Raw genomic sequence first — 26145 nt, 5'->3', positions numbered from 1 at the left:
CAAAGCTACAACCTATACAGATAGCACCACCTACTGCATTACTACTGAAATGCAGCTGAGAACAGTATGCTTAGGTCGCTAAACATTTCAACAAGATTTGGGAGTTTGGAACTAGAACTTTCAGGCCCCGTGAAAGGTGAATGCTCCATCATGTAAGAGATTCAAGTTTGTTTTGTAGTTGTCTCTTGCAGCAGATGACCTATCCACACCACAGGCACAACCAAGTCTGGGAACCTGGTTACAACACAGTGGGGGGCCCCCATGACATGGTTACAATTTGTAGCACTGATGACCACAATTATGAAGTGGTTCAGAAGGCAGTTAAGAGTCCATCTAACTACAAATTGCAACAGTGCTGGAACCAGGTCAGAGGGGAACAGTGTTGTAACCCAGTCCTCCGGCTCTGCGCTATTTGTAGCGTGGGCAGGCTTGCAGTGCTCAACCACTAACCCACCCATGCTTTCCTTCTCGGCTACTTCTGGGGCTTGTGCCAGAGGAGCGCAGGTGTCCAAGTGCGATCAGAGTTGTGTCTGGAGTTTGATCACTGTTATTCTGCGTCTTTCCCATCACTGACTACTATCAGTGTCTTTTGTATAGTAAGACAGAAGCGATGACAATAAGCCCATCCTATGGAGTGAGTGGTGTCCTGAGATGTTGCTCATTGTATCGTGGTAGCACCCAGAGCCCCAGTGCCAGACCAGCACTAGGCACAGGCCACGCTGCTCCTAAGCAGACACCACTGATTCAACTGCTATATTAACACGCAACTGCTCTCCATGTTGGAATCCTATTTTATGCAGGAGCAAAAATATCAATGATCATCCCAACCCTCAAAAGAAGAGGTTACACTCACTTTGTGCAGTAAATGTGGTTCTTCAAAATATGTCCCCCCATGGCTGCCCCATTTCAGGTGCACATCTGCCCTTGATCAGAGATTTTCTCTTAGCAGCGTCTGTGGGACCTGTGTGTGCGCTCTACACACCCTTGTGGAACAAGGGGCTACTGAGCTCCATGGGCACACTGCCCTCAGTTCCTTCTCTATCCAAACGTCCAACAAAGAACAGTCCAAAGTGGGGGGATGGAGGGTAGGTAGTAGAACACCCATGGGGAACACATCTCAAAGTGCCACAATACTGACCTCTTCCACGAGTCCCTATGGGTGCTCCCAAGCAATATCCCCCACCGGGAGGAGGAAGCTTTGGAACGGAGTCTAAGACTGAAGACAGTACAGCAGCACCAAGTGCTGCATCAGATCTGATGGCATGGACTGAGGCGTAGTGTTTAGAAAAAGTATATGCGGAGGCCCACGTGGTATCTTTGCATATCTCAGACACTGGAATGTTCTTGACTGGAGCTGTGGCAGCTGCCTGTGATCTGGTAGAGAGCTATTATCCTTTTGGGGGAGCGGGGCACCAGCTGCATCATAGCAAGCGATGATACACCCAGAGCTCCAACTCGGAAGTCTCCGAGTAGAGATCATGGACCACGGGGATACCTCTGCAATGGAGACAAACAGTCTAGTCAATTTCCAAAATTGCTCGGTCCTATCTACAGAAAAGGCCAATGACTGTGATACATCTAACGTATGAAAGGAGGTCTCACGCTGAGATTGATGCGGTTTGGAGATAAATACTGGTAGATGAATGGGCTGGTTAAGATGAAAACCCAACAGCACTTGAGCTAAGAATTTTAGCTGAGGCCGTAAGGAGACCCTGTCCTTGAAAAATACAGCAAATTGGGGTGCTATCCAGGCTCCAATCTCCCCAACCCTGCAAGCCAATGTGATAGGCATTTGAAAGGCCGTCTTCACAGATAAATGAAGCAAGGAGCAAGTGGCTATAGGTTCAAATGGAGGTCCCAGGAGTGGAGGTTCCCTAAACCCTTAATAAGTCTAGAGGACAGAGTGAGCAAATATTGAAAACCCTTCTAGTGGGGGTTGAAATGCTAGTATCACAGCCAGATTAATCCTAACAGAGCTAATTAATACCTGTTGGATTTGAAGAACACATGGGAATTCAAGAAGGTGGAGAGTGAAGAGCTCTACATAGGCTTGGTGTGGGGCACTAGTTTGCACAGAGCGCATGTGCGGGCCGAACAGACACTGCTAACCAAAAATCTCTGATCAAGGGCTCAAGAGGCGCATGCACACCTGAAGTAGGGCACTACTCAAAGGACAACACTCTTGCATCAAATGGTTGGCGCAATGAGACTAGGACTCCTGAGTTCTGCTCCTAGTTCTTCCACTGATTTGCAGTGAGACTATGGGCATGTTGCTTTGCCTCAGCTTCCCCACCATTACTCCTGTTTCCTGAAGGGGAAACAGGCCCAGGGAGGCAAAGGGACTTGCTCACATTCACACAGCTAGTCAGTGGCAGAAGTGAGAAGATGAAAAAGCTTTGCACAAAGCAGAGATACTCCCCACAACAGAAGGTCAAAGTATTAATCTCAGAATTTATTTTACATAGAAGCAGTGCTCTAAGAGCAGGAATATCCCACAAGTCAGTGGATTTGACGCCTGCACACAACTACTGTTTGAAGTTGATTCCCACCGTTACTTTATTTGTTCTACAGTTGTGCCAGAACCCCCAAACGAGGTCAGGGCTCCACTGTGCAAGACGCTGGACACACAATGAGAGACCATCTGTGACCACAAAGCTTACTGTCTAAACAGATTACAAAGGGTGGGAGGGGAAACAGCAAGTATCTTTCTCAAGGTCAACCAGCAGGTCAGTGTCAGAGCTGGGAATGGAACCCTAGTCTCCTATGTCCCAGTCAAGTCTCCTATCCATTGAACAATGCTACCTCTCCCCAGTCTCTATCACAGGAAGCTCAGCTGATGACTATACTGCTCACAAAGTTCTTCCAAAAAGCTGAGTGGCAGAAGGAAGCGCAGACTCACTCTTCAGGCCTGTATGGCGACCCTAGCAGACCCTAGAGGAGTCTCCCTCTGTCAGGAGCACAGCAGGATGCAGCTCCTTAGAATTAGTACACTTAATACCAAGTGAAGCATTTCATATGGCAAGCCACAAAAGACAGTATCATTAGCACCCTGTCTCAGCCTCCAAGGGAGGAAGTTCAGAGCAGACGCTGAAAAGAAAGTGAGAGCAGAAGCTGTGTCCTCAACAGGCACCATTATGCTTATGTCCTGCTTTATAAGGCTTGGGAAGGATCTTAACTGAATAAGCTTGCTTCAGAAGAGACTAGCATTAAAGTGCTGATGCTGCTTTAAATCCACCCTTTGGTGGGTTTGCCCTCAAGGTTTTAAAATCTCTCTAAAGCATATGAAATTGGAGTCATAGTATATGACTTGTTGCTATAAAGGAGATGCTTGCAGCTCATTTCACGGGATTAGTCTATAGCATTGCAGAACATTCAAAACTTTCTCTTAAACTCTGAAAGGGGCAAAGGCTGATAAACAGACTTCTCTACATTCATAGAATGCTTTGAGTGGGGCACTTCTCCAGCAGTATAGACATCTCTATGTCTGCCGGGTATTTGTGGCATCCACAGTTTTACCCCTTTTCCTTCAGGTCATTTGAAAGAGACGCTCACCTCTAAGTAGGTCTGAGAGCGGAGGACCACAATCCTCTGGAATCGTGTAGTCCCCTTTCCCGATGTTTTCAAATAGCTTATAGATATTATCCCCCTCAAAGGGATAAAGACCCGTTGTAATGTTGTATCTGTAAAATGCAGAAAGAACAGCATGAGGACAACAATACGGAACACAAGTTCTAGTTCTTCAACAAGCAGATAAGTCAGGAAAACAAGAGAAGCTGGATGACAGATGCTGACCCGAATGCATTCTCAACTTCTCTCTTGACACAGCTTTCTTTCCATAGCTTCACACACAGACACGTGAACCGGAAACTTACCAAGCTATTTTCCCTACAAGCGGGGAAGAAAAAGACTTTAAGCAAATACTTGTGAGGTGCTCAGATACTGCAGCAACAGGAACCCCAAACACACCCGGACAGACAGGGATTGAGAAATGGCTGGTATGGAACTACAAGCAGAGAGACTGGCTCAATTTCTCCAGCACTCTGGGCATTTGCTCCTGGATCTACCCACCATTCGAAAGGGAGTGGTAGCCCCAAACGCTCACACAGCACCCCCAGCTGCAAGTCCCAGAACAACATTGTGCCCGAAGCAAGTCACCCAGGGTTCCTGTGCAGGTACTTACAATGTGACCCCTGCTGACCAGATGTCCACTTTAAAGCCTGAAAAGGTATCAAGGCCATTGGCAATTTCTGGCGGCTGGAATGCTGGCGACCCTTGGCTCGTTCTGCACGTATCGTCCTCTGCAAACGGATGCAATGCCTGGGGCAAGAGGCCAACATTTTAGTGACTCTCATGCTACTATCAAACTCTTCAGAGATCAAGGATTATATCCACGATAAAACCTTTACCCTTGTGAGACTCCAGGCGAGTCTTTGTCCATCTCGTGGGTCTAACTACAATATACCACAAATAGTATCGTATATTACAAGCAGAGCTGGTAGGGTCACCTATAGTTAAGATAGGTTAACACTTCCTAGTCTAAAGAGCCCATTTTCAGTTGCTTATAACCTTGCCCGACTAACTGCTTGGAACAAAGTTTTCTATACTGTGTGTTTTTCCCAGTCTGATTTTTTAAGTTTCAGGTAAAACAGTTCAACCATTTCAGAGAATGAGATTGTTTTGCCCATGTTAAAAATGTTCTTACAACTCTTTTGTTGAGAAACTCTAGTACCTGGATTCTTGGATGTGCCTTTTGCTGTCCCTGTGAAAAGTCAACTAAACTCAGGCCAATTATCAGACTCTGAAAATGTGGAAAAAGTAGTATGCAGTCATGTAATGAAAGTCTATTGTAACTATAGGTGAACCAATAATGCATAGCACAAGGGGTTGAATTAAAGTGGCACAGGCAACCTCAATTCTAGAATTTTAACTTTTGAGTACTTGACTTTAGCAACCATAAAATTCTTTTGATGTATCTTTTTTGGACACACACACACGCTCGTGTCCTTCCAAGTCTCCAGTGTGTATGTCTACAGCTGGTACGCTACAGAGGGAGACGGGAATGGGGTTCACAAGCCACTCACACATACCTCTGCCACTCCTAAATCAGATATTTTTAGTGTCCCATTGGTTGTTAGCAGGAGGTTCCCAGGTTTTATATCCTTGTGGACAATCCCTTGGCTGTGCAAGTATTCTAAGCCATCTATGAGCTGGCAAAAGTACCTAGAAAAAGTCAGAGGGGGGAAAAAGACACTGTAAGTGATTCAAGTGACTGAAGCTCCATACGCGCTATTGCCAATATGCATAGTGAGGAAGAAGAGCAGTGCTCCAAGACCACATAGGTTGGGCCTACATTAGCCTTTGCTGCTGGGAAACTAGAGATTTAGGTCCATTGTCTGTTTAGCACAGAAGTGACTACCTGCTGCAGTTAGGCATCAGGGCACCCCCTCCCACTCGGGACACTGAACTGCTCTAGATCAAAGCTCTCTTCCTATTCTGTATATTGTTGCAAGTTCACCGGACTGGCATCACAGTACAGTTGCCAAGAATTTTTTTTGCTTTGAGGCAGCTCAGCAGGTGTTTAAACATGCACAGTTCCACGTGGTGCGAGCTGTGCTGGACTCCTACCTTCCTTACGATCACTCTTAGCAAATAGCGCCCAGTAGACATTACAGGTTGCACCTCATGGGGTCTCAAAGTGAGACACACAATTGCGTTCCTTGCCCTTTCATGCAGTGGGTTATCCAAAGCAGGGCACACAAGCAGGTGTCCTTTGATCTGACATCCACAGATGTCAACTCTTTTTAAAGTATATAAAGTGTCAGAGCCTATTCACCTTTGCTGCTGGGGTGCACGGGCGAAAATGCACATCCAACCTCCACAGGAACTCTGACTGGTAAGTGCTGCACCGAGGCAGTCCACTTCTGCATCCTAAGCACAAACCTGAGGTGGCTTCTCTCAACACATTGCTAATTTGTTTAAAGTCAAGGTATGGGGCAGAATTACTCGCTGGAAGCTACAAGGTTTGGCAGAAGCAGAACGAGAAAGAAAGGGAAGTATAGGATTGACTGTTAGGAGAACTGTGCCTCATTTCAACCCCTACTTCACCCCATAGCTAACAGTGCAGCAGCACCTGGCAAGCTGCAGACAAGCACTAAATACCCATTAAGTATTAAGGTTTCCTCAGCTGTGAGCTTCAAGGGAGCATGGAGTCTTAGTGTGCCTTTACCAAAATCCACAAAACAGCAGATCAGACTGGGTACTGGACAGATTAAGCATCAGCAAAGATCAGTAATTTCTTCTCTGGTATTTAACTCTATATCTCCCTTCTCAGTTCAGAAGACGTCAGTCTCATTAGTAAAATGCTCCAATTTCCCTCATCCTTGGCTGAATGGCTCCAAAGGTCTTTCCTTCTTGTTTACCATACTTGCCAGAGCAGCCTGAGAAGAAAGGATTTCGCTTAGGTTCCAAATGCCCCATTCAGGTTGTGCAGGGCAGGATATTAGGAGTCACACTGCTGCTGCTCTCCATTTTCTGTCATACTCCCGTAACAGGCCCCCCCAATAAAACAAAATCACCATGAAACAGCAGGAGGATACATTTTACCTGCTGCAAAATCGGGATCTAACTTATCAGCAAGTTTCATGTTTAGTTCTGCGCCAATTGATTAGCAATGGGACTTTTATTTCCCTTCTCCAAACTGGAATCTCATTTGCAGAGGAAAACTTGATCACACCAGAAAGTGTTCTGAAGGAAGCGACCTCTGTCAGGCCACCGAGATGCCACGGGGACTTCCACTAGGTGCAGCTTGAGAGCACCCAGCATGGCCTCAACTGTAGCTGCTAAGGTGCACACTCGGCAGAGCTTCAGAAAAGGGATTAAGGAGGCATCTCAGGCTGCTAAGGCACAAAAAAAAAAACAAAAAAAAAAACCGCACACCCCACAACAGAAAAAAAGCTTTTGCTTCCCACAACCTCCCCCCCCTCCCATCAGCTTTTAATTTTCTCCATGGATGGTACCTGATGTACTCTTTGCTCGTAACAAGTTTGCTTTAAAGTGCAGCCAGCAGCCTAAGTGACAGAGCAGAAGAACATCCACTTGAATTCAAGAGCCATAGCAAGGGTGGGAGAGATTGATGGACACAACGTGGGTTAAGAACTGAAGCTGCACTTACCCGTGAGCCTGAAAGACTGGAAACCTTTTTTCTGGGACACTGTCAAGCATCTCCTGCATCCCACACACACAATATTCCATCACCATATACGTGAAGGCAGAGTTAAGGAAGCACCGAGGTTAAATGCTCACCCAGGCAAGCACTGTTACGACCACAGTTCTGATTCTGTGCTACTGGAGAGCAGCAGTACAGGTGGTATCCTTGTGGTACAATGAACTGTGCACGTACCATGCAAAGCCCACGTTTTGTTGGGTCCTCCCATTCTGCCTTTATTAGGACAGCATTTAAAAGGACGCCAGGGTCCAATTTTGAAGCTGGGGAAAGTATTTCCTCCTTTTGCTGCTTGCCTGTTTAAAGGGAAGGCTCACAGTGGAGGCGGCTCCATGCAGTAACATTCCTTAGTTAGGTCTCCTGCATTTCCCTCGTCCTTTCCCTCCAGTTCTGATCCCAGGGAAGAGGAGGTGTCATCATCTAACCCTAATATTGGTGGCTATGTCTGATTTTTGACTCTCTCTTTTGAGACCAGCACTTTTGATGGGGCCTCATGATTCCTAGAGCACCTTTGGCCATGCTGAAAGACAGCTTGGCTCAGATTAAGAGACAAAGAATTTGGGGGTGAGGGCATTGTTTTAGGAAGAAACCAAGCATCTTTGCTTTCACCTTATGGCTTTTGTCCAAACCCAACAGAGACAGGGATATCAGAAACGCGGCTGAGGAATTTTTTCCAGAGTCAAGGTCTGGGTTTCCGTGGAATGATCTTTCCTTCTATTTGCCCCACTGCTCCTTTGATCTCCAGGTCCGGGCACTCACAGGCCAGGGCTGGGGGAGATAAGGCTAATACGTGCCAGGGTTCCTCTTCAGCAATTTCTGCCCAGAATGGCAAATCCCAGGGAATCGATGAGAATTGTGATTAGCTAGTAAGAGGGAGAGGGGAGTGGAGCTGCCATGGGAGAACCAGTCTCCACCACCTAGTACCCCACAAAATACCCAAGGCCTGATGGACAGGAACGGCTAGTAGGAAGTCCTCAGAGAGAAGCAACGGTCCAGGCCCCTTTCAATGGGGCATAAAAGTTTGGGGCTGTTGGGTGCTAAATAAATAAGGCTGGGGATGGCCTTAGAGAGGAACTGCCCATACACCTCTGCTTCACATGCTCCCCACTGTACGGGGAGAAGGGCACTATCCAGCTAGCTCGACTTTCCCCGGCCCAGGAAAGGGGGGGGCCTTGGCTGTCTGTTCTTGTGCTGGACAGATCTCAATCTCGAGCACGAGCTGCAGGACCTGCATGTTCTCTCTACCAGCCTACTAGCCATGCTAGGGTCAAGCAGGACACGTGCCACTGCAGCGCTCATGAGGGAAAAAAAAAGCCAAGAATCAAGTGGCTCAGCCTCAAAAGCCAGCCAAGTGTCACAGATCCAGGCTAATTAAAGCCCAAAATACACTAGAAATTTCACACTGTAGGTGTTGGTTTAGAAAAGTTTTTGAACCAAAGACCAGGGTGCTCTGCAGGGAAGAGGTCTGTCCACCCTGTCTGCAGCTGCAGAGGCAGAACAAAACTGGCACGTCTTCACCTGAAGGTGTGTATCCCTAAAGCAGTGAATGACAGGTCTAAAAAACTGCCAGCAGGCTGAAGTCCCAATGCAAACACTGTGGAGTTCACTATGCTGAAGAAATTAGAAATCCCAGGACACCATTCACAGGTCTAGGAGTGGTTATTCTCAATGCCCTGGACAATATTCCCTCTTGAAATAGCAGTGTATAAAAATCAGCTATGCAATGAAGCATGGTATTCTTCATTTCCTGTCCCAAATTTACAGGGTGTTGCCGTGTGCTGTTTAAAAGCGGCAGCTTATTACCACAGAGGTAGTAGCATTTCCGGGGTGGGAGAAAGCTGCTTTGGGAGCCTCTAGATACTAAAACATCAGGCTTTGTAAGTGGCTTTTGCCACACTGACACTGACATTTGTTCCTCTCTCCAGCACTAGCTTTGCATTTGTGAGTTACCTAGAGGATAAACAACTGAAGCAACAGTCACCTTTGCCTCTGAGAGCCCAGTGGGAGAAGAAAAGAAAACAGAAAACCCTATAGGTGCTTGCATTAAACCCACAGGTAGCCTGAGATATCGGGTGGCTATGCAAGGGCCTAGCATCTTTGAGATGCAGACAAGGAAGCAACGTAACTCTAGGAACAGGGGCTCTGCGAGTGCAGAGCATTAATGTCACCATTTTAATCACTCCTGGCAGATGTGTTTTGGCCTAGGCTGATCGCCACAGATGTCATGACAATTGTTCTGGGGCTACTGACGGCCACAGGAGAGACTGCTTGTTTTAAATGGGATCCTTATGAAGTTGCACTTCTGTAGCACTTTCCATCCTAGGATCTCAAAGTACTTTGCAAGCCTATGAAATCAGCAATACCGCACATCTCATTCAGGGCTTTTTCCCCCTACGAGAGGGAAACTGCAATAAAGAAGATATGTGACTGACCCTCACAGCAAATCAGTGGCAGAAGTGGGAATAGAAACCAGATCTCAAGTTTCACTCTCTTGTTCTAACCACTGAGGAAGCAACCAGGGTGGGTGCATCAAAGAAGGGAAGCAGCAGGAAGACAGTAACTTTCCCACCTTCAAACGAGTAACGCTGATGCTAGCTCCCACTTCATGGGGGTCTCCCAGAGTGAACTCCAGCTATTGTTCCTTTCTAGAAAGGACAATCTACTCCCAGTTTAACTAGCTACCAGACTGTACCTTCTTTTCATCCCTCCCCCTTACCTGGAGCTGATCCTTCTCTGGCTGACTAACTAGATTAGAACCCAGACATCATTCAGGCTGGAAGGTTTTACTGAGTATATCTATTACAGGCAACCATGAAAAGGCTGAAGCTCTCATTTCTTCCACTCAGTAGGGCTCTCCTCCCACACAGTTGCATTTATTGATAATAGAAGTCATCAGGAGAGGGTGCCAGCCAGGAGTTTGCTTATTAAATTGGGTTTATTTTCTGCTTGAATGAGGCTCTCCATTCATCTCCAGTGCTGCCCTCCCATCAACAACAGATCTGCTCAATGGCCTGTTAAATGCCAAAGTCTTTTTTTAATCCATTCATCATAGCTTTCCCGGTACCAAAAATCAATGAAGCCTGTGACCAGCCAAGCAACTTGTTAAATGGTATATTGCCAAGCTTAAGCATGGCTAAATCATACATTTCACTTCTACCACCTTAGTGACCCCAAAGATGAGTGACACTGGCAAAGGCATGGTGGAGCAGAGGTTCAAAATAGGTCTCTGCTGCTCTTCTGGAAACTCACTTTTCAATGGCAAAAGCTTTCGTTTCAAGAGACAAAGATGGTCTTTTATAATGGGGGGGGGGAGGTGAGGGAAGGAGGAAAGAGACACCAAGAGTTGCTCAAATTCTATAAAAGATTATGCTGATGGATAATGTTTGTAGGCATCACATCTAACTTAAATAATTCCCCTCCCTTCAATCCAGTTCCCCAAAACCTCCAAATCCATGATGAGGCTTTGTTCACATGAGCTGAGCCGCTGCCACGTTCAGACAGTTTGTGCTAGAACAACAATTTCCTTGACCTGAGAGATTCCCCCATCTGACTGGAGTTAGAGAACCATGCTAGAACCCTGCTAGCAACAGCCATGGATAAAACATGACTATAACCTGGTCTACACTTAAAAATTAGATCAGCCTAGCTAGGTCCCTCAGGACTGTGAAAAACTTTGCTCTCTGACCACGTGAGTTAGGTCAACCGAACCCCCTTGATGTAGACGCAGCTAGGTCAATAAAAGAATTCTTCCACTGACCTAGCTACTGTCTCTTGGAGATGTGGATTAACTACATTGACAGAAAAAACCCTCCCACCACTGTAGGAAGCATCTACACTGTATCGTGCAGCTGTGCTACTACAGCATTTGTAAAGCAGATCTAGCATACCTGTCATGATGCTAATTCTCTTGTGGACAGGACCTTAGTAAGTCTTGCTATAATGTGGACCTTTGGAGGCTGTCTACACTGGGGAAATTTTCTAACTGGTTTTAAAATTAGTTCAGCTACTTATCTGGTTAGTTCACAGTAAAATCCTAAGTAGAGGAAAGGCACATGTACTGTTTACTGCAAGGTATCTAGGAGAGGTTAGCACTATACCCCCATCCATGACTGACCTTGCTTAGCTTATGCCCCAGTAAAACGAAAGTGCTTTCTCTGCACTGTGTTTTCACAGTGGGATAACTAACCCATGTTAGTTATCCCGTGATAAACACATGCCTTTGCCAGTGAAGACATAACTCCTCCAGTGTAAAGACCCTTCCTGCAACATGAAACTTTGCCCAATGGCTGCCCTTGCTTAATCTCTCAATGTAGCTGTCTACACATGGAGAGTAAGCAGGCATGGGAATAAACTCAGAAGCCTCACAGGAATTTAGAAATGGGAGAAAAGCAAATCCAGTGGACTGAACAAAAATAAGGCAGCTGGAGCTTGGAAATTAAACAGTCGATTCCAGTGTTACCCAAGAGCATAGTGCTGGTGGAGAGAGGTTTTCAAACATTATTAGGGTACAGAGAAGAAGGAAAACAAAGGGGGAATAAAATCACCCTCTCTGGCTTTGCTTATTGACACAAGCATTTCTGAATGACAGTTATGAGCTGTCAACACCTTTTACAAACACACGAGGTCTCCCTTGGGCTCTTTTTCCCTTCTCATTCGGGATTTCAGCTTCTTATTAAATTAAATGGCCGCTTTCTATGGACAGTAATTGAATTTTACAAAAGTAACTGACCAAAGAGATCATAATAAGGGCAAAAGTTGTGATGCAGTTTTTAATACTAATGACTTGGTTGCAAAGGCTTCGATCTAATTAAGTGCAGGATTAAATTAGCTGGCTACTGATGTACTGTAAAGGGAGCACTCCGTATGTAGAAGCCACTGTTGAAAATAAAAGCAACCATTTAACACGGAAGACAACAATGGTTCGACTCAATAAGGTCAAATTGGTTTAAGCCAAAAGGCACTTTGTTGGAGTGTAGCAGCCTCATTAGGAACTGTCTGCTGCTCACTTTGTTTTGGTCTCCTTTTCAAAGTAAAAGAACAGTGTATTTAATTACTTAACGTTTGTGCAGTGCTTTGAGGATGCAGCAGGCCATGGAAGTGTCAAATATTATTTTGATGTCTTGGTGTTTCTCTTCAGATCACAACCCAAGGCTCGGTTTCAAAACCAGAATGGTTTGGTCTTGAAAAGTCAGGGTGCAAATTCTGTGGGAGTGGTACGCTTCCCATCTCTCATGTCTATCATCAGGTTTAGTTTGTTTAAAGCCATGTCTACAATGCGCACCTTATAGTGGCACAGCTGTGCGGCTCCAGCCTGTCACTGTAAGGTACGCAGTGTAGCTGCTCTTTGTCAGCGAGAGCTGTCCTGCCGGCAAAATAAAACCATCTCCAACAAGAAGCAGTAGCTTTGTTGGCGGGAGAGTGCCTCCCGCTGACAAAGCAATGTCCACACTGGTGCTTTTTGCTGGTAAAACTTTTGTTGGTCAGCGGGGTGTTTTTTTCACACTCCGACCGACAAAAGTGCAGTGCAGACATAGCCTAAAGCAGCATCAAGGGACGTTCAAGGGATCTGCAAAAAACACGAAGTGGCTTTAATCAGTCTGGGAGCTAGTTCTGAGCTGTTAAGAACAACAAGCAGCAGATTGCCTCTAGAGAAGGAATCCAGAATTCAGTAGTACACACTCCTGCACAAGGAAGGTAGAAGTGCTGGCCGGCATCTGTACTCTAGAGAACAACTGGATGGTTTTAAAAAAGGAAAGAACACCATACCTGAGGCCATGAGGGAACAGCATTACAAAAAGGAATTACTCCATTTTGCTGCACACACAGTGAGGGATCTGTTTTCAAAGAGGAAGGCACTGTTAGCTAATAGTAAGGGCAGGAGGTTGGGAACTAGGACATCTAGGTTCTATTTCCAGCTCTGATTTACTGTGTGACCATCAACAAGTTCCAGTCTTTGTGCCCCATCTGTAGACAATACTTCTACTTGACAGGAAACGTGGAGAACTTGAGGAAATGTCCTTGGATGGAAAGTGCTACCTAGATGCAGAATGTTTGTTAACACTAGTGAACAATTTCAAGCCCAGGAAATACTCAAATGGGTGTTAACCAACTAAAGCAGAATCCTTTAGAGACACAGGACATCAAAGTTATGAGGATTTAGAACTATCACAATCTAAGTAACAAGCATTAAAACCTTCATATCAACACCTGAGTGAAAATCAAAAGGATATATTTTCTGCTTCTCTTCGTTATATAACACGTCTACCAGCTGGATGACATTTTTGTGTCGTAATCGTCGCAGGAGCTGTATTTCCCTGGAGGAAGAAAGAAAAATAAATAAATGTATTTCCCTATTGAGTGAAAATGATTTTTTTTTTTTAAGAGTTGCTTGAATTGTAAAGTAGCTTTATACCACGCTAATCCCAGCTGCTTCACCCAAGATTAGCAATAAATTCTGTTTGACAGAGAGCTTTGAGCTTGTTTTTTGGGTTTGTTAACCCAGGGTTAGAACCTAAAAATGTGTGTGTTAATAGACTAGAATCAAAGGCAGGCATCCTTTTCAGTTATTGTAGCCTGGCCACCCAATACTCCTGCTACAGGCATTCTAGTGCACAAAGGCAGAACTATTCCCAAGGAACAACTGCAGCTGCCCCAGTGCACCAAAATCCAGAAACTCCACATGAGTGCAAGCTCCAAAGCTTAGTGTAGTGGCTGGACCTGGCTTGACATTAAAACACCAATAATAGAATCCTGTTTAGCTGTAAATGCTATAGAAAAACAGTCAGTTCCAGATATATGCTGCTTTCTTCTACATTTAGATAGCAGTCACTCGTTAGAAGCTGGGAACCCAGGTTCCAGCCCCACCTTTGGCTGTTTTTCAAAATACAGATACTCACCACCACCACCAGAAATGTTGCACCACATCGCCCATCCCATGCAAAAAGAGCCACATTATATATACCTGACCACCCATAGCCTCATACTTCCTCCACAAACCTTGGAGAGGAATTAAAACAAAGCCTGAGGGAACAACACAAGTATTACGTGGAAGAGCTGACCCTGCCCAGTACCTACATACTCCAAAACTTTCAGTTACAAGTCAAATGATTGATTCAATTCGGCTAGACATCTAGCTTTCTTTGCAGATGTAAAAGAAAACTCTAGTCATGCAACTTCACCCTGCTACTAGGTCTTACAATAGATAAATCAGGTGCTTCTAGGGAGGGAATTCTGACCTGAGGAGGGGCACGGTCAAGATAAATCCTAGGTTTAAAATAAGCTTGTGTTACTAAACACCAAAGTTCATTAAAACAGATGAATTTTTTTTAATCTCATTTACTTTCACCATCTATTGTTATGTATTAACTTTCAGTTTCCACACACATAGTCCATATTTTGGTCTAAGTAACTCCTGCATGCTGTAAAGCTATAGCAAAGTGTAAAAAAAGTTAACTCGCTTCGGCAGGATCATGCGCAAGGATGGAGATCGGCATGACTGAGGGCAAGACACTCCACCTGTTTGGGCCTCAGTTATCCCCCCCCGTCTGAAAAACAAAGATAATACTTTATAGAGTGCTTTGATATTTACAGACGGCGTTTTACACAGAGTACTCTGAATGTGCATTGTTTCTAGGCAGTTTCTCTTGCATCACATGCACTAGTCCAATGCTGTTGTGTTTGGCTCCCAACATAGCAAGAGGATGTTTAATTGAGAGTAAGGAAATGGTGGAGTTGTTCACAAGATCCAGTTGTGCTGGCACACAGCGTTGGGATGAACTGCAGCATCTGTCAACCTAAAGGCTCGTTTTTCATCGCAATTTTCTTTCCAGGGTACATCTGGTAGCCAGGGTATCCATCAAGTTAGGCTAGGCTTATTTCACTCAATGTTTTATAGAGGAACACTGGGGGGAGGTCTCCTCCCTATCTGTCAAGTAAGGAACAGCTGAGCAACTGCAAGCTCAATAACAGGAAGCGCAATCTAATGCTATGTCACCCCACATAGGAAGCTGATGAGAGGGTTCCATTGGCATGTTATCCTAGATAGAACACTGCTTGCTAGCAAAGGAAGACAGCGCACAGGGACATCCACGCCCTGCAGACTGCTTGCCTTTACAGGATATGTCTTTCTCCAACAAGTAACTACATGTGGACACTGCATCCTTTCCAGTCAATAGTTCAGAGTAGAAGTCACAAAACTACCCTGAATTCTATAATATGCAGGAAGCAGCTTCATGAGTTTTTCCCCAGATCAAGCACTCTTGCTAGAGATGCTAGAAGGCTAGAATTCACAGCTGGCCTCTGCATCTGAGCCCCTAGAGATGGGCCATGAATTTTACATAACATCTACCAAACTGTTTGGATGCCCAGTTCTAATAAACCTTTTTTCTCTGCACTTCATGATTCTGGATGTATGAACACCATCATCTGTGGTTACATGAGCTAGGATAACATTGCTAGGGCTATCAATGCATTTATCAGCAACAAGAGAAGCAAGAAATAGAACTGTGCTGTGTCACAGCATAGGGCAACATTGCATAATTAGGTGCATTACTCCTTTTGATGCATTCTACATCAGGCACTGTAACAAACAGAATAATAGACTAGATGGACCATCATTCTGTTTCAGCGAAACAATTCTTATGTTCCTCATTTAAGGGAGCATCAACTTGAAATCTAGTGTTTTCCAAAAGGAGTTAAAAATACCAATTCCAATTACTACGCCTTACCTTAATTCCTATGGTCAATTGCTGTTTTATAGTCACTTTTAAGACTACTCTTTCCTTGTTCATCATTCACACAAGGCTTCCACAAAACACAGGAAACTAATCAACTGACTGCATGATTTCAGGCAGATGCCAAAAAAATCAACTAAAGAAATTCAGTCTCATAAAATTTAAGGCCAGAAAGGACCAATTAGATCATCTAGTCTGACCACCTAACACAGGAGTCCCCAATGCGGCGCCCGTGGGGGCATCTTAATGTGCCCGTGTCCTGGCCCCCGGGAGAGCACCCGCCGAAATGCCGCCGAATTTCAGCAGCATTTCGGCGGGTATGTCTCTCGATGATGCAACTTGTCGACGGCAAGTGGCGTCATCGAGAGGCATCGCCGCCAAAATTCAGCGGCATTTCGGCGGGTACTCCACCGCCGCAGTGGTCCTTCCTCTGGCGCCCACTGTCCTAACGCAAGATCAAACTGGAGTAAGATTTTCCCCTCTAATCAGAGAGAGAGAGAGAGAGAGAGAACACAGCTAAGATCACTGTAACAGTAAAACAAAATTTCAAAATGCAAGGATGACTACTAAGTGTCCCATAAGGTGTCCTGACAAAACAAGAATACTTCATTAGAAAATTAAACAGTAAAGAGTGCAACATGAGATTAATCATTTGCAAGTAAACATTCTATACTTCAGAGCAAGGTGTCAGCACCTCCACAGCACCCTTCTCAGTCACTGCCGCTGGGTACCCACCCACATGCACTGAATACATGGGGAATCGATGAGGACTTGTTACTTCAACTCAAGCTTTTATTGGTTACTATTCCACATGAGAATTAGTCAAGGAATGTTAATTATGCAAAGAGAAAGCTTACACATGCTACCGCTTTTCCTGGAGTGGTTATTCAAGGAGATACACAAGTAATCAAGGCTGCGTCTAAAAAGGAAATCTATAGTTTTCCTGCATTACTGTAATTCACTCCCCATCTCCCTCCTTGCTTTAACACAAAAGAGTTAGCTATCAATGGTGCCTTGAGACCGAGCAACATCATCACTGTCCAAGTGCATTACATCTCACACCGCACATTGGATCCATAGCCATAAAAGGGAAGACAGACATCTCAGACTGCCAGGGGAGTGGTGAATCACTACATCATTGCAGCAGCCCAGCAAGAGTTGTTTAGTGTTCAGGTTGTTCCAGAGGTCTCCACTGGACTGGAACCACATCCTTCACCTGTTACTATCTATGTACTAAAACTGCAGATTCAAGAATTAGGTACAGGTGGATTGTGCTGAATAAAAATCTAAATTCCTCCTATGCAACAGAAAACTATAGTGCCCTCGGCTGAAGTTCTGATTTGTTCCAAATTAATGTCAAACGTTCAGATGAGTTTAAAGTGTTTGCAAAAAATATTGCATTTTGATAGGGCACTGGTATCTCAAGCCCTAATTTTAGTTTCTGAAGACAGATTTTTTTTTTTTAAACACAAAAACATAAAATGGCTTTTTTTTTAAAGTAGGTTTGTTTCCATTCAGAGATATCCCTCCCCCCCCCCCCCCGGGGTAGCATTTGCAGCCCACACAAGGAAACTATTGTGTTAACACAGGAGGGTCTGAAAAGTGAAACCAACTAGAAACAGAGTGAATCTGACAGGCCTATTTTCAATAGCCACAGCAAGTGAAGCACAACAGAAGATACATATGATTTTTTTTATGTAAATATGTGGGAAATTTTTTTAGAAGTCTTAAAAAAACACAGAGCAAGAAGATTGCATTCAAATTCAGTTTTCACAAGCTACAGGGTTAGACAGGAAGCAGAACTTTTAGCCTCAGGCAAAATCTGACACTCCCTTTCAATCAAAATATTTTCCCCACATGAGAACATAATCCATGTGGCTGGGCTTTTGTACGCCAAGCACATATTTAAAAAAAAAAGTTGTCAACATAACCGGGAAGGCAAATACAACTTCAAGTCCTTGGGTTTCTTTTCTTTTATGCTGTAGAGTTATGTGCAGAGTTCTTATTACAAGCAATATGCTAAGATAGCAAATGCTCAACAGCCACAGGCTTTGGGTGCTCCAGAACTGCATAACTATCTGCAGAGGACGGTTAGACATTTCTTAGAAGTGGGAGATAATCCACCCCCTCTCCACAGCAGTAGAACCAGCAAAATATCCTTGGGTGCCTCTCCCTGCCCTCTTATCAAGTGGATACAAGTTAGAGATGGACTCATGGCACTGCATCAATGACCCCCCTCCACCCATTTCTAGCCCTGTTCTGTCTTTTGCTCCCTAAAACCAGCAGAGGGGAGGGGGCTTTGTGCAGGCAGCTTGCCTGTGCAAAAGGTTTAACCTCCAATCACTCAGTAGCAACACCTGCTGGCAGATTAGCTGTGGCTTTAACAGAGCTTTGAAAAGGTCCAACAGCCCCAAGCCCAGAAAAAGAGGTGTTACAAACGAAACAGACATATGGAAAGTAGGGGAATAAAGTGAACAGTGAAGCCTATCTAAAGGGCCTCAAGGTTAGCCTGGATTCTGTCTGGAAAGAACCGTTGTTCTGCTAACAAGCAGAACTAAAGCTATTATTCTATTCCACATTCCCCAGGTTCATGTAGCATCTTCTTCTCTGGCAGGGGGAGCCAGCCACCCATGTCTCCACTGTGCATGGGCTATTACAGTTCACAAAGTGGACTTGAACACTGAAAACACAAAGGGATTTAAAATGTGCCATTCAGGAAATGCCATTTAAACTAGACCCGGTACTTCGAGAAGAGGACAGCCCACTTCTTTCTGGTGTTTTCACTGGACTACAAAGGGGACACCCAAAGTTGGACTAAGGGCTCCACAGGCAACTTGCTAGGAAGCAGAGAGCCAGATCCAAGCTGCAGTGTGACAGTCACTGAGAGGAGTAGAGAATGAGACACCACTCTGGCCAAGCGCAGCACTGCATGCTGGGATATGGCATTGCAGACCACACCTCCATAGCCATATCACAGGTTTCCATGGCCTCTTATTTTAAATGGCCAAGTTTTATTTTGGCCCCTTATGGTTGAGGTGAACTACCAGCTGAACAGAAGTACCACAAGTTCCACCCAATCTAACTGTATAGCTAATGTCAATGAGCCTCTTCGGGAGTGAGTTAAACGTAGCCAATGAGTTAAATGTAACAATTCAAGCTCCAGATCTACAGCATGGGCCGTTGATTTGTGTTTTTCCACCCAAACTGGATGACAGAGTTATGCAAAATGAGGTTTGTCTTCTCTAGAAGAAAATAAGCTTTTCCATTTTTGGATATTCCGCTGCCATCTGCTAGTGAACATTTCTGGTGAACCTGCACAAAGGCCCACAATATGCCACAAATTCTAAAAAGAAAAGCAAATCTGCAATAAATTGGAACTGACACAAAGATGACATTATCCTCCCGTGCATTAGACAAGTTGCTTGAATAGCTCCAGCTAAGTCACAGAGACAATATGGCCCTCAAGCTGTAGACAGAAGTTGACAATACAGGGGATTTTCTTTAAGTAGTCTGCATTAACCTTTCCAAGTCTATACATGGTAATGGTAAAATGAGATAGCCCTTAGTCCTATTAAAAGTTTGGAAATCAGCAAGTTAAGACTTCTCTGGACATTTAATTTCACTTGCTGTAGGGGATATTGGGTAGAGTCAAGAGACATTTAAAAAGTCTTCACCAGGCAATGATTTAGAAATCGTAACTCAACCACCCCCTTCCCTCATTTAAGAGTCAAGCTCTTTCACCCCACTCCAATACTAGTATTCCCAATCAGTGTCCACTAACATGGCCTACAGCTAAATGACCCTGTGCTTTGACCCTGCCAAATGTCCCAAATGAAGCAAGACTGGATCAATATTTGGATGAGGATAAACAAGAACAAAGAACAAAGAACAAACAGGGATTTGCAGGAGGTGCTTAATAGCTGTCAACTCACTCTCAGCACTGAAGTACCCTGGCATGGTGGTCTGGGAGTGTGCACACAGGTGGGAAGGGACTCCATGCTACTTAGAGATACACCAACCAAAAATCTGCAGGCCCCCATGTCCAAAGTTAGGCACCCAAATCAAAATCTGAGAGCCTAAATAAGTGGCCTTATTTTCAGTGGTAACTAGCACTCAACACCCAGGGATCGATTAAGGTTTTGTGGGGCCCCTGGGCCAGAGCAAGTGGGGGCCCCACCCCCCAGCACTCCTGCTGGGTAAATGGGGTCAGGGCACAGGGGCTTGCTGGAGTGCCAGGCAGGCAGAGCGGGACAAGCCCCCGTTCCCCAGCTGGAGCACCAGGCAGATGGAGCAGGTCAGGGCGTGGGGGTCGCCCATTTTCCCAGGGCCTCCGGGGCACGGGCCTTGTTGGCTCAGTGGCTAATCCACCACTGTCAACACCACCTCCTTTTGGATAAGACAACACAGATCCTGATCACCCTTCACTGTAATCTGCAACCATACAGAGGTCTGTCTCTGTGGAGTCATTTGCAGACTCTGGGCGTAATATCTCACCAATGCACTTTTAAAATAAAGTAATAATACCACCACCCGCTAGCTCTTATAAAGCGCTTTTCCTCACTACAGAATAAAGAAATTAGTCCTAGTGTACATTCTAACATTTCTAGTTACATCCCGCCTAAAATTCCCCAAGAGACTTTTGGATACAGTATTCTTTAGATCCCGTTCTAAATTCCTGTGCTCTGTCAAACAGCTAATGAGTTCCACCCCAGCGGTGACTGCACTTCACTAGCAAAGGATGCAATTCTATGTTTCTGTATCAGTCTGAATAGTGCTTTGGGATCTTTTCAGAAAAGCAATAGAGTTAAAATTATGAACAGAAGTTTTCTTTTTCATGGCCAACCTAGCTGTAACGCAGCTCTTTCATTGACAGCACAACCCAGAATTCAACAAGTGGCTAAAGGACAGTTACTATGACAGCAGGTTTAATTAATGGGCAGCCGGTTTAAAACAAATACAAGGAAGTTCTTCTTCACACAGCGCACAGTTAACCTGTAGAACTCCTTGCCTGAGGAGGCTGTGAAGGCCAGGACTATAACAGGGTTTAAAAGAGAACTGGATAAATTCATGGAGGTTAAGTCCATCAATGGCTATTAGCCAGGATGGGTAAGGAATGGGGTCCCTAGCCTCTGTTTGTCATGGGGTGGTGATGGATGGCAGGAGAGAGATCACTTGATCATTGCCTGTTAGGTTCACTCCCCCTGGGGCACCTGGCATTGGCCACTGTCGGTAGACAGGACACTGGGCTGGATGGACCTTTGGTCTGACCCATTCTTATGTTCTTCTTATGACATTTGCCACAACTTTGGAAGCTGCAGCCCAGGCCCCTAACACAAGTTTAATACAAAATGTTTTGTCAGGGTGTATTTAAGCCAGGTTCAGATTAGTATAAATACTCCTTTATGTATTTATGTAGCTTCCCTCCCTTCTAGAGTTCACAGTAGGTTTCTGATCTTGCTCCCCATTTCCTGGGCTCAGCATCTGAAAAGACAGCCGGTTCCAGGACCAGGGGGAAAAGTGCCTTCCAGATCTCCCTATTAAGTTCTCCACAGCTAGTCTTGAGTGATTTAGCAAGTTAATTGCAAAACAATGCCACGGTCTTCACATGACAGCTTAGTGCAAACCTTTATTTTCTACAGCATCCATTAACTTGCCATGTTTATCATCTAGTTTTATTTCTTTATACTGTACAATGGCCAAAAGACTGAGTAACTTATATAAAGCTACAGCCATATAATAATAAAGATGATAAAGAATCAGATTATCAGTCACTAAGCAGTCAATGTATTAATGCTTAAAGTCAAGTTAAGACTAGTAGCTACTAATATTCCATTAAAAAAAAAAATCTAGTAATCCAATGTATGTTACCTGCAACTGACAGGCTTTAGGGCTAGTCTACACTGGCAACATTAAGCCACCTACACGGGGGGCGAGGCTCCCAGCGCTAGTGCACTGTCTACACTGGTGCTTTACAGCGCTGAAACTTGCTGCACTCAGGGGGTGTTTTTTTCATGCCCCTTGCAAGAAAGTTGCAGTGCTGTAAAGTGCCAGTGTAGACAAGCCCTTAGAATGAAAACCTAAAGTACCCCTTTCCCCTCCCTACTGCTATCCAGAGATAAAAATCTCAATGCTAATACCCCAGAACAATCCTGAAAATCTCTCAAGGGTTCACAAGAACGGAGTTGCAGGATGTGCATGGAGATCCTCACATGGAAGGTGCTAAGAAAGGGAAGACAGTTTTTTACCTTGAAAGGGTTATAGCACACAGTGCCTAGCAGACTTCAGATTCTCTCTTTCAGGCAAATATGTAAACATCGCAAGATGCCCGACTGATGCAAGCATGCAGAGAGGCAATGCATGGCGTCAAAGCCAGCTGCATTCTTTACATTCCAGCCACCTACAGATTGCTCACTGAGATCAAAAGCCAATATGAAAAAAAAAATTATTATTCTTCCATCAGATAAGACAAGTAATAGCACTGAAAACTTGAACTCTGCTTCAGATGCCTGTGCTGATCCAGAAGACAAAGCAGCAGAGAGGCATGAAGGCAGATATTGCCAAGGCAGTTTCAACAGCTCGGGGGGAGGGGGGGCGCAGACTTTCTTTGCTCAAATTTAAACCCAACTGCACAATACCCAAAAGGAGCAACAGTGGCTCACCCCCACCCCTCAAAAGCACAACTGCACAGTGGAGGATCATATCTTGGGGCCTGTGCGGCTGCCGTGCAGACAAGCTGTGCAACAATGGAGGAGACTTGTCCTTGATGTCCTTCAGCACGATAAAGTAATCACAGTGCAAACCTTGGGAGTCACATTCCGTTCGGGTTGATTACTAGTGATGTGTTAAGCAAGAACACAGGAAGGACAAGTGAGGGCACTGGTAGCCAGTAGTTACTTCGTTCCCTATACAGACCCCCTCAGTTACAAGTCATTAACCTCGGGCTAACATGCAACACAGGTTAAAGGTGATCTACAAAGACTGGTTTGTGTCTTTAAAAAAAAAAAAAAAAAAAAGACACCAAGGAACCTTGCAAACAGAATATTTTGAAATAAGTCACTTTTATTCCAGAATAGTGTTCACATGGGGGAATTATACTGGAATAATTACAGTGCAATAGTTATTCAGCTACAGTGACACCAGTCAATTTCCCCATGCAGAAAAGCCCTAAGATTTTATCTCTCCAGAGCAACACTGTTTACTGTAGCTTTGTTGAAACTAGAAAAGTGAGTAATTTGTAAAAATCAAAATGTTGCAATGGTTTCATAATCATTTTCCAGTGTCAGAATTTGCCTGTATAAGCCTTGGGTAGGCTCCAATGAAGAACACAAAGGTGTACCAGGACTACTCGCTGAGAAGACGTGGGAACAAGCTAGCCTGAGTGTTACAACTTCAACTTTTGGGGTTGGATATGCGAAAGAGCCCTGGTTTTGTTATCTGGGCAGTGTCTAGGCCAGGCTTGAGTTGATCAGTGCCTTAGGCCATGTCCCAACTCCAGTTCCTGTGAGATTTAGCTTTGCTCAAACCGTATATCCAGTAACCGACTTTTTTAAATTGTGTGCACTGCCAAGAGCAAACCAAGATCAAGTATCACAGGGCACGTCTTCAGTTGGAGAAGTCCATTCTTACCTTGTGTTCTTTACATCAGCCTAACACTTGTAAAAACTACAAACTGCCTTGGCTTCACTAGGTTTTTACCTCATGTTAGTTATCATGCATTAGCCAGCATGAGGAAAAATAAACCCCCATATCTTCATCCCCAGTGATGATGTACCCTTACTTGCAACAGTGATTTCACATTTTTGCTTCGATCTTAGGGTTTTATACTGCTGTCCATGACTGTAGTGTGAAAGCATCTTCCACATAAAAAAAAAAAAAATCAGTAGCAACAGCCAAGGCCCTAGTATAATATAATAAAATAATAATAATAATAAATAATAATAATAGGAGATATGCCAATCTCCTAGAACTGGAAGGGACCTTGAAAGGTCATCGAGTCCAGCCCCCTGCCTTCACTAGCAGGACCAAGTACTGATTTTTGCCCCAGATCCCTAAGTGGCCCCCTCAAGGATTGAACTCACAACCCTGGGTTTAGCAGGCCAATGCTCAAACCACTGAGCTATCCCTCCCCCCTTTCAGAGTCTCTCCACAGTTCCCCCATTTTCCTCCTCCTCACGGGGAAGTGGTGTCTGGTTAATGCTTGCAAAGCACAGATCTCCTCTGACAGAAGTCATTCAAAGGCAGGAAACAGTTTGTGATTGTTGTGGAAAAGGCTATACAAAATACCTTCTGTACCCATCCTGTAGCCTCTACCAAACTGTTGTCTGTTTCTCCCCATCACCAGTCACCTGGAACTGTTAAAAATGTGGTTATATTTCAAGTGTCATGATTCTGAGGATCAGCATTGTAAGGTACCCAAGCAACCAACCTCAAAAGCCATAAGCTTCTGCCTGAATACTACACCTGTACTAAAATACGTAACTCACCAAGAGCTTAGGCAGCCACTCTCACTCCCTTATTTGTAATTAGCCAGCTAGTAATAGCAATGACCCATCAACAGTGCAAATGAACCACTTAGACCTATTAATGACTCAGATGCTATTACGGTACATCAATAACTGCCCCTAACAGATTTAAAAAAAAAAAAAAAAAAAAAACACCTTAAGAATCATAAGTGCAATCAGCTCTGCTTAAGCAGTGCTTCTTCTCAAAATCATGTAATTAACTGAGACATTTTACCTCAATTCCAGGGCAGTTATGGGAATTTCATCTGGGGCCCTCTGTCTTTTACCACCACTACTTAGAAAAAAAATATAAAAAACCCCAAACAACTAACCCACAACCGCAAGATAACAAGGTGAAGCTCAGAAGAGTCTGTTTAGTTTACATGTAGATAGATTTGCAAAGTGATTTAGCAGCTCTAATTATAGTCATGACCAAAAGGCTGAAGTAGATTAAATTAGCATGGAAACTGCAGTCAGCATTAGTGTATGTCTAACAAGTTTCTTCATAATGAAGGGAGACAGGTTGAGAGCTTAGAATAAACAAGTGGAGAAGAGGGAGTGAAGCCACATTTAAAAGACTGCTTGATGGGAAGGTTAGAGAAAACTATCAATATCGAAGAGGCTCTTAAATGCCTGACCCATGCGATTCATTCTCTCATACTTTCAAGTACTGCTACAAGTATTAAATAAGTCTGCCTTTATCAGACTAATAAATATGGTACATTCCTACAGTGCCTTGCAGCCTGAAGCACTCCATGAACTGCACAATAAGGGCATGCCCATACTGCATCTGGGAGAGAGACTCTTCTCACTTGGGTCCACCGACTTGCATTGGACAGGCTCAAGCTAGTGCTCTAAAAATAGCTATGGAGACATTGTGGTTCAGGCGGGGAAGCGGGGAGGGAGAGAGAGAAGGGGTGGACTTGAGAACCTGTGCTCCAGCCCAAGCAGCATCGTCTATGCAGCTATTTTCTTTAAAAGGTACTGAAATGCAGCCATCTCTGGAGTGGAGACCAATCAACCAGGCCACTTCCCAGAGGAATAGTTATTCTTAAATTTGGCTAGTGGTGTGATCCAAAGTAGTAAAAAGAAACAATTGCCAGACTCTGATCACCTCCAAATCCACTTCTGTTTCCAAACATCACATGGGAGAAACATCAGTAAGGCATCTGATCCATCCTAGCAATGCTTGCACACCTCATAGAAGCAGTTAATGGCAATGGGAAAGAACTTTAGGAAACTGCAAGATCTCTGTACCTGAAACTCCCACCAATGACAAGATGGGCCTAGTTGATTCTGTCCTGCCCCTCAGCCAGGGCAGCAGAGTTCCCTACTCCATGATCTCCTTGTGCTTTTACATTAGTTTTAAAGTTTCCAAGCTTCCCTTTCAGTTGCTCTGGCTCCATGTCTCCCTCACTTGCTACCCTTAAAAATATATATATATATTATGTAACATGCAACTTATATGCATCACGTAAGTTTTAAGTTGAGGCCAGAGATCACCACCAATGTTATCTGAAGTATGTGCATGTGGGGTGGGATTCCCTTCCTCTATGGATACTAACCAGGCCAATCTGACCTAGGCTTATGAAGAAGGGAGAGGGTGAATTTTTGCTTTTGGATTGAATCAGTGGCATATATTTTTTAAAAAAGGTATGAGGATATAACCAGACCATCTTAAGAAGAATGT

General features: G+C 44.4%; 1 protein-coding gene across 3 annotated transcripts in view; it reads right to left on the bottom strand.

Moving 5' to 3' along the window:
- STK11 (serine/threonine kinase 11) overlaps window positions 1-26145 on the bottom strand; it is a 73012-nt gene that overhangs the window by 35223 nt on the left and 11644 nt on the right. For all 3 annotated transcript variants that reach the window (XM_039515563.1, XM_039515565.1, XM_039515564.1), the window contains 5 exons: window positions 13453-13536; window positions 7172-7261; window positions 5088-5220; window positions 4181-4317; window positions 3553-3680 (listed from right to left, as the gene is read on the bottom strand). In XM_039515563.1, coding sequence (XP_039371497.1) covers window positions 3553-3680; window positions 4181-4317; window positions 5088-5220; window positions 7172-7261; window positions 13453-13536 — 572 coding nt within the window. The remainder of the gene's footprint in view (window positions 1-3552; window positions 3681-4180; window positions 4318-5087; window positions 5221-7171; window positions 7262-13452; window positions 13537-26145) is intronic.

Source organism: Mauremys reevesii, linkage group 26, assembly GCF_016161935.1.
Source record: "Mauremys reevesii isolate NIE-2019 linkage group 26, ASM1616193v1, whole genome shotgun sequence".
Taxonomy (NCBI): Eukaryota; Metazoa; Chordata; order Testudines; family Geoemydidae; genus Mauremys; species Mauremys reevesii.
This window is presented reverse-complemented; position numbering and strand designations above follow the sequence as displayed.